Below are 18,543 nucleotides of genomic sequence, written 5' to 3'. Positions count from 1 at the left end.
CCCCAATGTGCGCTATTACATTTTCCATTCGTAGAATCAGTGAATTGGTGAATATATTATGAGTTAGATATAGGGGTACATTAGGTTATTTTGTATTTTTTCTATTTGTGTGGATGACACTCACTTTCGTCTAGCTGGCGAAGGGTTAGATATTGTATAAAAATACATTCTCTTAGAAAAACCTTTAGAACAGGTGCAACAATAATGTAGGTCTAGCCTGTTCACATACATTGACTACTAACTCCCTGTCTGACTCAGCGTTTCATTGTGTTTATCACTTGACAAATACTCTGGAAAGGAGCTATGATATTATATCTGTTTCAGCAAATATGTAGATAAAAACAACTGTGTTTCATGACTTTATGCAGTATCCAGTAAAAATATAATGTTCTTAATTGGCAATGGGGCATTGAACCAACAGTGCCTGCCTTCAGTAGATTGAGGGCCTCTCAGGCTTGTGTCCTATCTACAGGCATACCAGTGCAACAATAATGATGGGCACCTGAACACCTTTGTGCCTGAAAGTATTTTTATATCACACCCATCCTCTGCCACAGTTGTAGCTTCCTCGATCCCTGTTGAATGATAAGGAGTCTTCCTAAGACACCAAGTGGTGAAATGATGGACATCTCACAAGGCTGTATTGGGCATGCAATGGGGGGTACAAAAGTGGTAAGATGTGTTGGCGAGATGTCCATTTCGGATGATAAAAGAGCACTATGTACAAATGCCACCAGTCATCCAAGCAGTCTATAGACAAAGTTACTGCTAGGTTAGTGTTGAGCAAGTGCAGCTATGCAACCTATGATAATATTGTCCCTGTAAGTGCCAAGGACGAGTATACTCATCCTTTTTGCATAGATTTCAATAATAGCCTGGCACTTAAAGGCATGGTCTAGTAAAAATGTTTATTGTCCCTATGGGTCGGCCATGTTTTTTTAAGCCTAAGTGGCTCGATTTTAGAAAACTTTCCTATGGACCTTACCCGAGTTTTCGTCCATAAAACGCACGCGAAAACAAGCACCAGGGAGCCGCCATTTTCTGATAATCCTATCTTTTCCCCGATCGCCCTGGCTGACCTGCTTTTGCAGCACTAAATCAATTCCCCTGCCCCTGAGCCTGACATTATCAAAACATTCATATTCCCCGCCTCTCCCCGTGACGTTACTGTGCTGCGTAGGCAAATGCGCCCAGTCGTCTTCTGCGCGACTCCACACAGAACCCGGAAACCAACACAGATCAACTCACAACACAGCGCGCCACAATTCGGAATATGAAACTGTACTTTAAAATGAAACAGCAACACGGTACATTTGGTAAAGTACATTTATTTGACATTAAATGTTTAGAGAATATTCAGCAATTGCCATATGAACTTCGGAAGCCATTTATTTTCTTTTATCTGTATCCGCAATAACTATTCCGTTTCATCTTGAGTCACGCGCTGTTCCTTTATGGTACACAGGGTGTTCATTTTCGTAAAAAGAATCACTTTGGAAGCACGGTGAACCGCAAGGCTCATCATCAACTAGGCACTAGTCCAGCCTAAAGGTTGTTATGTTGCTTCTAGCCATTAGTACAGCGTAAGGGCATGTGGGCCCTTGGCGATCGTCCCATAATATGGTGATCATGCTCCAGTTGTTGACACGAAGCTGCAGATGTCTGCTGAAGAATCCATCTGCCGGTGTCTCAAACAGATGGCAGTGGCAGAATGGGTTCAAATAACTGTTATGAAAACAAAAAAATTATAATTAGTCTCGCTAGCCGAACTTCATTAATATTACTCATTTTATTTATTACGGCCGATCAGCAACTATTTGCTTGCAAGGATAGTTCAATGGAGTATGTTCGTCTCTAAAATGCGAAAAGTAACGAGATAAATCGAGTCCAACACACAATGATAAACGACAGTTAGTCTACATGCGTGAGGAATGATATGATATATGATATGGCATTTGTAACGCGGCTATACTCAAGTGTTTCTAGGCGTGACGAGGCAGGTGGGGAACAAGGGCAGACAGACAACGATCCTACTAGGCCAGGTGTCTTTCTGATCGCGCATGGGGAAGGGCTGTACATGGTTAGTTGAATACAAATTAAAAAATAGGGCCAGCTGGTGGCAAGTGCAAGGTAAATGCCGGGAGAAGGGGCTGAAGGATACAGAGACAGTCCCATAGTGCAGGTAGGCAGTGCAGGGAAAAGTGGCTGGGCCGAGGACCGAGATCGGTGAGACCAGTGGACCTGCATGCCCATGTGCCCACTACGAACAGTTTTACTTGCTTTTCCTAGCTCTTCATTCATTCATTTATTCATGCATCCATTCATTAAATCTTCATTCTGGTATAAAAGCGTGTAAAGATTTACTTACATTAAATTTTAAATTTCCATTGTGTCTCTTCGTAATGCAGTCTGTAAAACTGACCGTGCTCTTGACAACGATTTTTCGTATACTGACCTAAAATGAAACTCGGTCTAGTTTCTGAATTTTCTGCCTTATCGTCTCTTACCTTATTGCGCACTCCCTTCAAATGTAGTTCTTTCGGCATGGTCCCTGTCTCAAGGTCAAAAAACAATAGACCCTTATACTTCCAGTGCGACTTGTGGGCCTCATCTGGGCGCTGTCCTTGGCATTCTTTATTTGCAACATCACATAGTAAAGGCATCTGTGAGAACTTGAAGTTTAGAATCCGTCTATGTAGTGCGCCTCAATGTGCAAATGCGAACTGGCTTCTCTCCCAAATGCCACGGCCCGCTTGGCTGGCGCATTCTAAGTGCCCCAATTTTGTCCCCGTTGTCTGCGAGCTTTGCAGCCCAAATTGAGAGATTTTATTTTTGGCGGAAGGTCAGGGAAAGTATAAAGTACCACAGGAGTTGAGTTAAAAGTGAGATTTATTGTTTGTTTGTTTGTTTTATTATTTGCAATACGCAAGCCTCCCCTCCAATAACAGTGCGCAGCATTTACATTTACATGAGATGAGACATGAGAAAAATATATACATACACATCTGTGAGGTGAATAGAGAGAATTCAAAGATGACACCCAGCTTGTTCGCCACCCATGATGGTGAAGGTAGGGGTTAGGTTTACAGGTACACTGTACAATAACATTTATTTACAAAAAGACAATCGTATTGCAATTATTTAAACCGGGATTTGTACTTCACAATCAGCTGTGCTTTGGGTGGGCATGGCACAGTCGCAATGTTCAGTGGCAATGGATCACTGCTCTGCACAGAAACGTCCAAAATTCCATATCTGTGCTTCTCTAACACAGCAACAATAAGGCCTTTCACAAAGTCGAACTGCATTTCATCATAGACTGGTTTGATCACCCATTGCTTACTTCGTTTTGAAAACACCTTAGTGTAGCGAGGCATCCTTACTTTACCCCTAGTCCTAGATTGTTCACGTCCGACATTGCTGTTATGGGCCAAGACCGCTAGTAGAGTGCGATGTTTCATGCCCCGAAAGCTATAATGCAAGCGCTTTGGCCTGTACTTTAGGCACTTATTGTGGAACACCTCCAAATCTCCTGTGTGACAGAATTCTGTCAGTCCTCTCAAATCTCTTGATAGAGTTTTGTCGAAAACAATCTTCTCAATGGCTTTGTGTGTCGGTGAAGATGGAATCAACCACTTCTTCTTCCGTGCCTCCTCTGGGGACAAAGGGCCATGTTCACATTGGTGGAAATGTTCATTGGCTGTCCAGCGGTGTACGTTGGTACAGTGGTGCATCAGTGACCGCCATTTTTCAAGTAGTATTTCCACTGACCCCTCACAAGTTTTTGAGCTCCACCAAAGATGGTGGGTGATAGAATGTGACCACTGCAAAATACTTTCAAAACCTTTTTTTTTCCCTGCAGCCAAGATTTTCTTATTGATTGATTTAGCAAGATGCCATACGTCAAATTGATGTTTAATATGTGGGAACTGCTCTCTCATTGTCTTGACAATTGAAACGTGTCTATCCGTGGCTATGAGGTCAATGTGGATTCCCCTCGATTGTAGATATTCCACTGATTTTATAAAACCTAGTTTCTCCATGGCCACTGAGGATGTACATTGTGCTCCTGCACGACCACCGAACTCACAATTTTCTTACTATCCATGTCCTGAAAGTGGTAGGTGCAGTACTTGGCAGAAAATCCAGGGCTGTCGCACTGTCCATCGCCGGCTAGCCTGAATCGTTTGCCTTCGAATGTACTTGCTAGAGAAAATTGTTCAATTTTCCAAGCATCACTAATGGCTGGAAACAGATAATCACGTTGGTATATGTAGTACAGCGCTTTAGAAATGAAATGGAGTCCCACAAACTGAAAGAAAGCCTCTAACTTTCTAAAACTGGAGCCACTAAAAAGTGATGCAGCTGCACACAGTAGATTGCCTGCTGGCAGTTTCCCCAGCATCGGTTGTGCAGACCATGAGAACCTAAGATTTAATCTACAGGCGGCATTTATTTTGACGTAACTGCCTTTTATTTGACGAGTCACATTAATCAATGGCTTCCCACATACTTTCCCTCTAATGGAATGCACACATTTCAGCATACTTATAATTTCCATCAAACAACTGTCGAATACAATGTATTTGCTCTCTTTCATTAGACTGTCATCCTGCGTCAACGTTGTTTCGGCCTTTGACGTTGTGGAGATTTCAACACATTGGAAAGTAATATCGCTGATATCAAGTTCTGATGCGTCTATGGATGCTGCGGCTGGTTCATTCTCTGTCATTTCAACATCTATTACTTCAACATTGATGGGAGAACACAACAATGTCGACAGGTTTTTTGGTGGCAAATTTTTGGCGGGTGTAGATTGTGTAAATTGATCTGCACCCACTTCAGAGCTATCTTCAATACATTCAATAACATCTTCTTGTGGTGGTGCGGTCGCACTGTAGCTATGGTCCAATGCAACTTTGCTGTAGTCTCCAAACACAATTAATTCATGTTCTGGCCATTGGACATGAGCATCCCGAGCCTGAACACGCCTCGCCTCAATTAATAGTTCCTCCATAGTGTACACGGTCTGGCAAGCCACATCTCTCATTCGCTTCACTGTCTGTGTGTGTATAGTTCTGACACCCACGGGTAACTGGAGGAGAGATTGGAAAAGGGATGTTCAGTTTAAACACAAGATGGAGTGTAGTAGAATTGACTGGAAAAAAAACATAAAATAGTCTCCAGCACAAACATTTTTTTAAAGTTATGAACTGTTTGTAACTAACCTTTTTTTGTTTTTTTTCTATGCAACTTTTTTGACTCGAACTTCAACATCTGCACGCTGTAGCTCCGATTCGTTTCCGCATGTCCTCCCTTCCTCTTGCGCTGCAACGACTATATTTTCTGTATCCACATAGACAGCACGGAATGAGGCTCCATCGTCTCCCTGAAACATAGTACTTTCATTACTATGTATCAAAATATTGTTAGCATAAAACACACGTGAGGACGAACACACAGGTGCATCTGAAAAGCCAAACACGATTTAAACATTGTGTGCAACAATCAAACGACAAGTATTCGACCAGTGATGATCTATTTCGATGGAACTGTCAGTATCCATACCTCTGGCTCTGCATGGACTGCCATGAATGGTTGTATTGAAGAGGAGGCATCCGCATCTCCCTGAAACACAGTACCTGCATTAGTATGCTTTTCAATATTGGAAACACAACACACACTTGGGGTCAACGGCACAGGTACATGTAAAGAGATAACCACAAATGATGCATTGTCCAAAAGAATCAAGGAAAATCCAAATATGATCACATTTCATCGACTTATTTCAACGATTCCTTTACATCTGCATCATCTAAATGAGATGTTGTGATTGTGGTGGAAGCTTCATCGTCTCCCTGAAACACAGCACTTGCGTTAATAGGGAAGAAAGTATAGCAAATGGAATCACGTTATATGATCACGCATGATGGAGCTGTCATTATCCATACCTCGTGCTGCTGAAGAATATCTATGGATGTTGCAAATGTAGTGCGCACTTCCGAAAGCTGTTGCGCCGATTCGTATACTTGAATGTCAGGCTCTGCATCAAGTGCAGGGGTTGACGCTCCATCAACTGCCTGAAACATAGTACTTGCATTAATGAGGATTACAATTGTGAAAACATAACACACACCTGGGGTCGACAGCACAGGTACATATCAATGGCTAACCACGAATGAAACATTGTGTAGAACAATCAAACGACAAGAATTCCAGCTCTGATGATGACGCTCGATGGAGCTGTCAGTATCCATACCTCCTGCTGTTGAAGAACATCTAGAAATGTTGTCGATGTGGCGGACGCTTCAGCATCTCCCTGAAAGACAGTACTTGCATTAGTATGGATAACACTATGAGAACTGAAAACAAACACCAGTGGACGATAACTAAGTTGTATATCAATTGGAAAGCAGTAACCAAACATTTGGTAAAGTAATTACACGATAGAATAAAACTATTACTTGACATGCATAAAACAAGTATGTAGCGGATTAGCCTAGTAAGATTACCTGATACGCGCTAGAAGTGGTTGATAACTGCGACCACGTCAAGGATGTAGAATGTTCTTGCTTCAGATTGAAGGGATAGTCAAGAAGTAGTAAAGGTCAATTAATGATTGATAATGAAATGCCAATATTAAAAATAGCCATGTAAGCCGACAGAATACTTGAAAAATGCTCAATACAGCACAGTTCCCTGTCCCCATATATATATACATTGCGTTTGTCGGTTATGAAATCGAAAAAGAATATATTGATAAATGTCATTATTCAAAAAACTATACACTCATATCAATATCGAAATTATTACAAGGGATAGAACACCTACACTATCAATTAATCCATTCGGCTACCTACACACTACCGCAAGGCCTAAAGCTAAATCCGGACACTTGACTCACCGGTGGCGGAATGTGGACGAATAGAGTGGGAATAGCTTTTTCGCGCAATTTCCGTGTCGTTCGCCGTTTATTCTTCTTTGTTACCCAAGAAGTTGTGTACATGTCCAAGGAAAAGTGCCGGCTGCAGATTTGGTATCGATCACCCCTCTTGTCCTGTAAGACTTGTTGGACTCTACTTTCCAGCTCATCCAGTGGATATCCGCAATGTCTGACCCATTCTCTTATTCGATCAACAGTTTTCGGGAATACATGCATTGTAGTGCCTTCAGATTTAGCATGGGTCTTCGAAGGGCAACCGCTAATCGAACAGGCAGGCATTGTTGATAAATCTGAAAAGTAAATATCGACATTATTATACAATCTTCAAGAATAAAGATTTGATACAAAAGTAAATGAATCATACAATGATCAATGCAAGGTTTGTTTTGGTCGCAGGAACTATACCAGTTCATTATGTGCGGCTTAGTATTTGCATAAGTTGCAGAAATGTATAATTGATGTGACTAAAAACTGAACATGTGACTCATCCCTTGGATGTTCTGTATTGCACGAGAAGGAAGCATGCTTACATTATAGACTGGACCCCCGAAGGGTGCAATTCGATGACAATAGACACAGATGAAAATAAATAGATCTATTGATAGCATAGCAATGGAAACTCAAGTCAATATCAATGAGACCAATGAACCTAGCACTATTGTGTACTCAACTCGTAAATAGAAATTTAAAAATCTGCGAAATATGACTAGGATACATGGCCTTACCTTGACCAACAAACAGTTGGATTCAGCAAGCAGAGCAGTATGTTGCAGGAGAATAGGTGGGTGACCACGGGTAGCACACTGATGGGTTTGCTCTAAGCGGTCACAGACGTTCACGGATAGCACGACGACGAGCAGATTAGCGTAGATCTCAGTGGTTGCCAGGTAACACGTTCAGGAGTTGACTTGCAAAGCACAAAGATGTTCTCATGAGACATATCAAGTGGTTTATAAAGTATTAGAAACAGGGGTGTGTTTGTGAATGAATGACATATGTATGTCGTGGTCTTAGATGGACGGCCTGCTTCAAGGGGAGGCCTGGCTGGAGACACGGGGTCTGAGGAGGCCATGTGACCCATGGCCCCTGGGCCACCTTTTGAAGTGTACATGTAGTTTGGCATCTTGGCCTTCCGCGCCCATGACAGCCCCCCATGCCAGTGGGCATCCACCGGCGCGAACCACCTTTGATACAGGGGGGTGGGATGGATGGGCCTGGGGCGTGCAGATAAGGCACAGGAAGACTGCTGAATGGAGACACACTTATGTGGATTGCAGGGGGGCGGCCTCCCTCAGGGGAGGCCTGCCTGGAAACACAGGGTCTGAGGAGACCATGTGAACAATGGCCCCTTGGCGTGGGACACCTTTTGAAGTGTACATGTAGTTTGGCACCTTGGCCGTTTGCGCCCGTCACAGCCCCCCATGCCAGCGCGCATCCACCGGCGCGAACCGCCTTTGATACAGGGGGGTGGGATGGATGGCCCTGGGGCGTGCAGATAAGGCACAGGAAGACTGCTGAATGGAGACACACTTATGTGGATTGCAGGGGGGCGGCCTGCCTCAGGGGAGGCCTGCCTGGAAACACGGGGTCTGAGGAGACCATGTGAACAATGGCCCCTTGGCGTGGGACACCTTTTGAAGTGTACATGTAGTTTGGCACCTTGGCCGTTTGCGCCCGTCACAGCCCCCCATGCCAGCGCGCATCCACCGGCACGAACCGCCTTTGATACAGGGGGGTGGGATGGATGGCCCTAGGGCGTGCAGATAAGGCACAGGAAGACTGCTGAATGGAGACACACTTATGTGGATAGCAGGGGGCGGCCTGCTTCAAGGGGAGGCCTGGCTGGGGACACAGGGTCTGAGGAGGCCATGTGACCGATGGCCCCTTGGCGTGGGACACCTTATGAAGTGTACATGTAGTTTGGCACCTTGGCCTTTCGCGCCCCTGACAGCCCCCCATGCCAGCGCGCATCCACCGGCGCGAACCGCCTTTATATCAATATACAGTATATCGCCTTAATATCAATGATAGTATATCGTTGCTTATCAATAACAAATGCCACATACCAGAGATTCTTGTGAGCACAGACCCACACTTCAACCGGTGTATTATAGTGGTCAAGACCCTAAGGCCTGTATAATCCAATGGTAATTGTTAGTATAGATATATGTGTGACTTTTATAGAGACATAACCTACTGAAAGACTTTGAACAAGTGTTATTTAGTGCATGCATTATCGAGAATATGTTATGTTAGCTTAGATAGATAGTGACCACCCTGCTTCACAGCGACCAGACCTTCACCCATTCGGAGCACAGATGTCTGACGTCCATCCTTAAATGGAGACACACTTGATTCATTTAAAAAATCGAGACAAGCGTTGTTAAAATATATGTGGTGTTTTATTTTGTATCTTATTTTCATGACACAAAAATACAAGACTTTAAAGATTATACAGGTCAGGTTGCAGCACAGCGAGAGAAAATCCCCTGTACTGACCGCTGTCACTCGGGAACATTTCTCTAATGACACGAACGGCACAGGCGGGTATCACTCTTCGAACGCGGTGTCCAAGCCTCCCGTGAAGCCACCATGTAAAGGAACGATAGGCCACCAGCCTGTACCACCTGTGAAAAGGAATGAAACAAACTGTTTTTAAATGACCAAGATAAGTTTAATAAACGTTTGTTGTCAATGACAATTCTTGTAACTAATGGCATTTTACACGGACAAATTCTATCTAGACAATGCACACAATTGAACGACTTACATGCGTTACAATGATATGTAGATGTAATTTTGGATATAGTAGAAGAACATGAAATAGGAGTAGCATGACAAGCAGAGTATACTTACTCGTTACTCGGATTACGAGGACGAACAGTTGCTCGAAGTTGGTGCATAAGCACCATCATTATTCTCAACACGGCCCGTGTGAGGCAGGCTGCCCTGAGGTCTGGCAGCTTGGTGATGCATTGCGGTCGTGGCTCGCCTTCCGAAATGTAGGCCAGGCATCCTGAGTTTTCTCGGCAGCAGCAGTTCTCGTCCTCAGTTGGCATTAGCTTGCACCGATTGCATGTGCACCAGGTGGAGACGCCGTCCATTCGACTAGGCCCAGGCTCTTCATCTGTTGATTCGTCCTGCCAACTGCCGTCCGAATACCCATCGTTTTCGCATGCTTCCCTTTCCAGTAGTTCCTCCTCGGTATACTCGGGCTCGTACATGTAGGGCATTATTGTAGCCATTGTGTGTTAAACAAACTAAAATAATTTATAGCGGTGGTACTGGTATCTGTTCACACGGGCTACAAGCGGCGAAGGTAGCTGACCAGAGCACTGAAACGAGTCACAGAATACTCAAAGTAACACAGAGAGAGGAATGGAATCGAAAATCTGCTGCTGTGTGTTGTGAAACGGTCTGTTTATACTTATTGAGGAAAGAGGCGTCCTGCCATTTCCATGGCGACACGTCATTAGCTGAAGCGCAGCGGATGTTGACACGAGACGTGCTTTGGCGTTGGGAAATGGGCGGTACGAGTCTGCTGATGACAGGCTCAGGGGCGGGGGAATTGATTTAGTGCCATAAAAGCAGGTCAGCCAGGTGATCAGGGAAAAGATAGGATTATCAGAAAATGGCGGCTCCCTGGTGCTTGTTATCGCGTCCGTTTAATGGACAAAAACTCAGGTAAGGTCCATAGGAAAGTTTTCTAAAATCGAGCCACTTAGGCTTAAAAAAACATGGCCGACCCATAGGGACAATAAAAAATTTTACTAGACCATGCCTTTAAGACTGCCTCACACTTACATGAGGCAAAGGGTGATCTGGAGAAGCAAAACAGGGGCTATGAAGCCTATACAATGCCACAGAAAAAAGAAATTCTGGGGAGAATTAATTGACTAGTGATGCTCAGCTTATTGAATGCTGTTATTTCGAGCACTGCACTTCAGGTCTTGTAGGTTTATTGCAGTACTGTGCATGGTGTCATATCTTATTGTCAACTACCACATAAGGCAAAAGGGAACTAACCCGCAAACGGCCCTCAAACAGGTTTATGAACCTTTACCAACAGACAACAAAACGTTTGTGGGTGAAGAAAACTCTGTTTTAAGAGGAACGGTTCCCACAACTGGCAAAATAAGTACACCAGACTGGTTTCTATCATACAAAATACATATTTTATTTTTTACCACACAAAAACAGGAGGAAAAAACAAGCCATGCACCTTTCTTCAACTCCATGCAGTTCAATAGTTAAAAGAATAACAGTACAATGGAACAGATAGTTTGTAATAAACACGTGCAGAAACTTTTTTTCTGCCACTAGTCTTGATAAAGTGTCATGTGCTGTGCAGACACTCAATGAGTCTAAAAACTAACACCAACCATATCATTCATGCTCAAATCATTCCACTCACTATGATTCATGAAAGTATTCTATCATCCAACATGTTTCTTTCCTGTTCAATTTGCAGATTACTGTCTGGAAATTCATCAGGGACCTTCTATTAAGAAAGGAGCACTGTATCGTGTGTCTACAAAAAACACCACCATTGCGCTGGTTTTTAAAGACTGGAACAGTGTTGTATGAAGTCTTGAACACTGGTCCAGTAATTCCACCTTTTCTTTGCCGAAAGAATAGCAAAATGTCCCCAACGATTCATTCAACTTTCATTGACAAAGAAGAGTGTGTTATCTGGGCATTTAAATCCACAGAGAAATCACACCATCATAGATATAGCCACCAATCAGATTGGGGGTCAGTGGTCTGGTAGTCTGTCTGTCTTCTCCTTAATTAGTTGAAGTACTCATAGACACTGACTGTAGGGCAAATGCAGTTTAACCCTCGCCGCTTTCTCAGCATCAAAACCATCTGCTCATTCAAACCGATGCCTGTGAAACGCTGTCTCAAAGCTGCTGCTAGCTTCTAGTACAATGCTGCGGGCTCTGATAAAAGTCGAGGGTTGTCTCGCCACAAGTTACAGAAAATAGTGGCGGCTGTAATCCACACCAGCAGCTTGGGTTGGGTTTGATCTTCTGTGACAGCAACGGTTCAAGGCTACAATCTGCCGGGTGTCATCTCACATCTGGTCGTTTCCGGTGTAGGGGGAGTTCATTGGATCTCAAAGATGTGGTACTGAATTTAGTCCAGGCCTTCTCCAATGCACATAGTTTTTTATGTAGCAATTGAATATGGCAAGATGTTGTAAGTCTTTGTCTTCTATGAAGAAATTCCACATTTTGAATTTTCATGGTGGGCTAACACGTACGCTCATCTGTTCATGAAGGTCCTGGAGGCAGTGTTGGTAATGTGGTTGGCCAACACTGATGTTTTACTGTTTCAGATCTGCTAAGATGGTATCAGGGGTATCCAGAAACATATATTTCAGTCTGGCTCAAATGTGTAATTATTCTTATCTCACTCATCATCACCATTCCTCTCAGACTCAACAAGGAACGTGGGTGATGATGGGGACAAGGAACTTAGAACATTTGGTTCTTCAAATTGGAACAAACTGAAAATCTATTAGTTGATATTCCAGAGTTAACACAATATATGATTTGATATTGCATTTACAATGCGCCTATACACAAGTGTTTCAAAGCGTGACGAGGCAAGGGAGGGGGAACAGAGAGAAGACAGAGAAAACATTCTTACTAGGCCAGGTGACAGTGAGATCGCACAAGTGCAAGGGAAATATGAGTTTGCTTTATTGAATTAAAACAATGTTTATGGTTATTTGAGGAGAAGAGCACTTCATGTCAATCGTATAAAAGAATTTCTGTAGAAAACTTCTACACTACTAATATGTTTTCAAAGATTGCTTCTTTATTAGTTTATTACCCTTTCGTAACTAAACAGTTGTGAAAGGTACTAAAGTATTAGAGTATATCACATAAATAATGGAGGGAGGTCCCCTTAGGAGGCCCCAGACATTTCTTCGAAATTCAAAGTACCCAAGTGTACTTGGTAATCTATGCCTATGTAGTACTTCCTGAAAAAACAACAATATATAAATAGTGGAGTTTTGTAGCACGTCCCCACACATTGTTTTCTGCACATTGGGGACAAGGAACTTCCCATGCTCAGTTCCTCTACACTATGAGGTTGCCGGAACTCGGCTTACCGTTTCCACCACCTGATATCCTGATAATACCAGGATACTATGGGCAGCCGTGGAACAGTAAGTTCCCATTGCCGTGAGTCCCATAGGACTCCACTGGAATGGGAACATTGAAACACTGGCACCGTTAGTAAGGGTCCAGATCAGGCCTGCTGGTAGTTCACAGCCCCTACCTTCAGACTCAAAGTGAGCCGGTCCGGAAAAGGTGCCAGTAACAGCGTTACCGGCATCTTATTTCCGGACCAGCCCACTCCTAACGAGGGCCTATGTGTCACTTCTCCTAGTCCTTCAGTACAACAATTTGCACCTCCCTCTTTTCTGCCCCAGAAACAGGTTCCTGAATCTGCTCCTCCTCTGCTACCTGATAAGACTTTGATACCTTTGCTTGCTCTATTTGATCTTGTACTTCCGAGTGACTTGTGGCAAAATGTGCTGATTGTGAGACCGGTGCCTTCAATTTACCACATATATTTGGCAGCCCGCTGTCTTGTTTCGACTTTACATACAGGTTGTATTTAAGATGGTCACTTGTCCTCTCTAGCCAATACAAGACGTCAAGTAGGTTGCACACTCAGTAACAACCATTATGTGTGTTAGTATGCCACCAACTCACTCAGAATGTTTCCCATTTCTACAACTTGTCATTTTAAACCAATGTAACATGGGTGTATGTCATGTGATATGGCCTGTGGGATCCTATCTTCCCTTGTCACAACTAGATGGCACATGTCTTGCACAATCACCTATAGCAATGACATGTTGCCTTCTGCCTCAAACAAACTCTGTGATTTTCTCCCCCATAATACTAGTAGCTTAAAATGTGTGCAAGGCGATCACTGAGATTCTCTCGTCTTTAGTTACAAGAAGATGTCATGTGTGTTGCACACTCAGCTGCAGCTAGTGAATGCAATCTTCTGCCAGTAAGCATCAGGTGTGTATAGGCCAGTGTGTGCATTAAATGAATTAAACAACCTATCCTAATTCTGCATCTCTCGCTATATCTCATCCTCTCCCTCTACCCTAAACGAACTCAGGGTAAAACCCCTTCCCTATCTACCTTTAACATAGAGAAGCAGCCACCACCCTGCTTCCTCTGCCTACAAGACTGATCATGAAATCCAAATGTGTAGGAATGGATGTGCAGTTAAAATGTCGAATCGATAATTTCGAAGGCATTAATTTCGAAAAAAAAAATGTCGAAAACAAAATGTTGAATATTTTTTTTTTTATTTTATATTTTTTTGGGTTTGGCTAGTAAAAAAAGCGTTATTAAATAAAAAAAACAGGGATTTCGGGGGAAACTCCCCATTAGCCCCCCATTTAAAAAAAGTTTTTTAAAAAAATCGACATTTTTTTCTCGACATTATTGATTCGAAATTAATGCATTCGAAATTATTGAATTCGAAAATATCACTATAAACCATAGGAATGATATAAACTTAAAGGCTGAATTTGCTTATGCAATCTGGCTTGAATCCAAAAAGTAGTACTAGAAAGTTCAACCTGACCGAATTGATATTGAAATCGTTCAGAGTTTATCTGAATACGTTTGTCCCGGTTTACCATTAAGAATCATTCTTCCTGTTGACAGCCTGATCTATAATAGATAAACATATCTGCTGAGTGCAATAGTATTGTCAAAATGGCCTCTTGTTAAGGTCTAAACTTTCTTGGATAATATTTTGAAAGTGAAAGCATTAACACATGCCCAATAAAGTTATTGATCAGAAACTAAGCTCGGTCCTCAGCAACAACCATTACCTGTTACTTATGAATTAAATGAAGTCATACTTGTATTTTTATATTTAGAGATCATATAAAAAATGTTGAATATATTCATTCTTCCCACAGTGATATGTTTGATATTGTAACTGTGGGCTACTGAGAAGAATATAGTTTATGGCTACAGTGATATGTTGTATCAATTATAATCATTGTCTATTTCTAAATTGTCTTTGCATTTATTTCCATTATAGGTAATATTTCTATGGTTTCACTCGAAGGACATCATCCAGTCATTTAAAACACTTGAAAGGTAAAGGTACAAAGTCGGCTTTTAAGATAATGTTTATTTATCAAATTAGTAGTATTTTTTGTTGTCTTGATCACAACATCCAGATCCAAATTGAAAAGAGCGTTGCTCGAAAGTAAATATTTGCTGCTACATTACACTTTGCAATTCTTAAACTCAAACCTGGACAGGGGTGATGGGTCAGTACAGGATACCAAAAGGTCCATAAGCATATAACTTTATTATGAATTCTGGGACTTTAATAAACATTTGTTTTTTTCATAATCTCTATGAGGTTCTCTCAGTATGCTCATGAATTTCAAATGTTTTCTGTGCACCTAAAGCTTGCAAACCTCATGGCCCTGATTATTTAAACTGCTTATGTGACACTCACATGTATTTTCAGGCCACAGATACTTTTTCAGAATGGTGCCCCAACATGTAGGGACCCTCAGAGTGGAGGAGCATGACAGGTATATTTGAAAGGGCACCCTATGTAAAATGATTGTGTACAGCACATCTCGCCCATTTTGGTGAACCTGTTGGTAGTGGCTCTGCAAGAAAAAAGGAAGGCTTGCAGTGTTAGATGTGAAACCTGAAGTGTTGATGGGTGCAGGCATGAAGTAGCCAAGTCCTGAGTGGCATTACAGTTCTATTTGCTTTGTGAAGGAGACACCCCTGTCTTCCCTGAACTGACCCTTCTCTATGAGTCACTTCCTACCAGCATCCCCATTGTCCTACTGGGGGACTTTAACCTTCCCAAGCCCTCAGTAGCCAACTTCATTGAACTTGAATCCCTCCTATGTGATCATTCCCTCTACTCCCTCCACGACCAGCCCACCCACTCTGGAGGGGAACTCTCTTGACCTTGTCTTTCTCTCTGAGTCTCTCTCTTCTTTCGACCTTTCTATTGACCCTTCTCTTTCAGATCACTCCATTGTTCCCTCTCACAATCTTGGCCCCTCCAACTTGCACTCCTCATTTCCTGTCTTCAATAACTAATATAAAATTCAGGCAGGATTCTTTTGCCCTTCACCTTGATGATGTGAGGACCTCTCTCCTTTATCTTTTCTTCGCTCCATTTAACCATTGACTGTGCTTTCTCTGACTTTCACTATGCACTACTTCAGTTGACTAACATTATCCTGCTCGCACATTCACACCTTCCCATCCCCATCCTCAGCCTTGGGTCACCTTTGAAATCCAGACCCTCAAAACAAACATGCACAAACCTATGATGCTGATGCAAATTACAGACACCTTCCCTAATCCTAGCCTGCCAAATCCTCCTTTTTCACAAAACTAATCTCCTCTCTTTGCAATCACCCCACAAACGCTCATCTACCCCAATCTTTTCTCAAAGCTCGCAAGCCAATATTCATCACCCCCTCCCTTTCTGCTAATGACTTTTCTCACTACTTTTCCTCAAAATCTCTAAAATGTGTAACATTCTCACATACCTTCTCTAGCTCCCTCCCCAATCCTCCTTCTCTAACCACCTCTCCCTCTACCTATTTTACATTCCACTACTTTCCCCCTACCACCTCTAGGGAACTAGCACCCATAATCTGCAATGCCAACCCATCTTGCGTTCATATCGACTCTTTTGTTCTCCAAATGGTAACAAACGTAGTCTCAATCACTTGCTGTATCTCACTCCACTGAACTCTTCCCTGACTGCTTCAAATCTGCAATTGTCTTACCCCTATTGAAGAACCCCTCTGCTGCCTCAAACGTCTCAGCAAACTATCGCCCAGCTTCACTATTTCCCAATTATTCAAAAGTCCTTGAGCGGTTGATCTTCGACTGGATCACTAAGTACCTTCAGTATAATGGCCTTGGAAATCAAATTCAATCTGGTTTCCATAGTAAACACTCTACCAAGACTGCATTCATGCATGTTTCCAACATTCTGTCAAATGCTCACCACTCCAAACTTTCTTCTAAACTATAGTTTTGTACCGTTCTGCTGCTTTTGATACTGTATTCCACTCTTCTCTGCTCCTCATTCTCCAGTATATTGGGTTTCACAAATCTGCTCTTACCTGATTTGCCTCGTACCTGTACGGTTGATCTTTTAAAATATTCTGGATCTCGCAGATCTCTGAGCCCACCCCTCTCCACGTTGGTCTCCCCCAAGGATGAGTCCTTGGACCATGCCTCTTCACCCTGTATACCTCTGCCACAGGAAGATGTATCTCATACTTTGATTTTGACTTTCACCTTTTTGCTAATGACACTCTAACATTTTTCTCTCTTCCCTCCTTCACCTCATCATCGTGGAACAAATTACAAACTGTTTCATTGCAATTCATCTTTCTCACAGCTTCCAAAGCCATCCCTACCCTCCCCTCTTTTATCTGACCTTCTTGTTCCCTCATCCAAGGCTCATGATTTTGAGTCCTCTTTGATGGAAACCTGCAAACGCAACAATTCTTCACTATCACTGGCTCTGCTGCTCGTATAAACCTCCTCAATATTTGGAAAATTCTTCCTTTTCTTACTAACCACTCTATACAAAAACTCTTATCTGTACTCTTGTGCTCAGCAAACTAGACTACTGCTTAAACCTACGGCTTGACCTTCCTCTCTACTCCTTCCTCCCTTTTGACAAAGTCCTCAACTTTGCTACCCGCACTCCCTACAACCTACTCAGGTTCCCCCCTACACCCACTTCTACCTACTGACAACATGCCAGTTGGCTCTCCATTCACATCCGCTCTCTTTTGAAGTTCCTTCTCCTAGTCCATAAAGCTATCAATGGTCTTGCTCCTCAGTATCTGTCTGTATCTCAGATTACGCATCATCTCGTGTCCTCCTACCCTCCTATGCAATCAACCTCACAGTCCTGTACCCTCCCTGTGCCTCCTCTAACTTCCACTCTTTCACCATACTCGCCCCGCACCACTGGAATCCACTACCCAAAACAATCAAAGCCAGCCTAACTATAGATCTCTTCAAAGCTCGGCTTAAACTTCACTTACTTGCTCCCTCTGCTCTGTCCCCCATCCTCTCTACCTGATCCCACAACTGTCTCCAGTGACGCTTAATAATGTAATTTTGTGCATTTAGTTTGAATAATTTGCCCGTTAGTTTAATGCTACTGGAAGTCACCTGTTTTCTTACATACATTTTGTTTCTGTTTGGTTTGGTTTGTTCCTAGTATATTCCTATTTTTTTACACAATCATAAACTGGCTCACTCCTTGTACTCGTCTTTATGCAATTGTATGGGCACACGTTGTGGGCAAGCTTCCGCCATCTATACATGTGTCATTGTAAGTCATTTCTGTTTACAATTGACATTCCTGTTCTTCAAATCAATAGAAATACAGAAAAATACCAATGTACTAGGCGTGAAGCTGTTGTGTGTGTGGTGGCCATACCGACCAACTCACCCACTTTTCATGGAAGACTCCCTATTCTTTACTCGAAAATATTTATGTAATTACATTTTTTTAAAGTTGCT

The 18,543-nt window shown here is 42.7% G+C and overlaps 1 protein-coding gene across 1 annotated transcript in view; it reads left to right on the top strand.

The window, feature by feature from the left end:
* LOC138516660 (proton channel OTOP1-like) overlaps window positions 1-18,543 on the top strand; it is a 682,031-nt gene that overhangs the window by 334,852 nt on the left and 328,636 nt on the right. Inside the window, exon 4 of the mRNA XM_069631959.1 lies at window positions 15,041-15,099. Within this exon, the coding sequence (XP_069488060.1) occupies window positions 15,041-15,099 (59 nt within the window). The remainder of the gene's footprint in view (window positions 1-15,040; window positions 15,100-18,543) is intronic.

This window comes from Ambystoma mexicanum, chromosome 6q (assembly GCF_040938575.1).
Source record: "Ambystoma mexicanum isolate Mex_15411 chromosome 6q, UKY_AmexF1_1, whole genome shotgun sequence".
Taxonomy (NCBI): domain Eukaryota; kingdom Metazoa; phylum Chordata; class Amphibia; order Caudata; family Ambystomatidae; genus Ambystoma; species Ambystoma mexicanum.
This window is presented reverse-complemented; position numbering and strand designations above follow the sequence as displayed.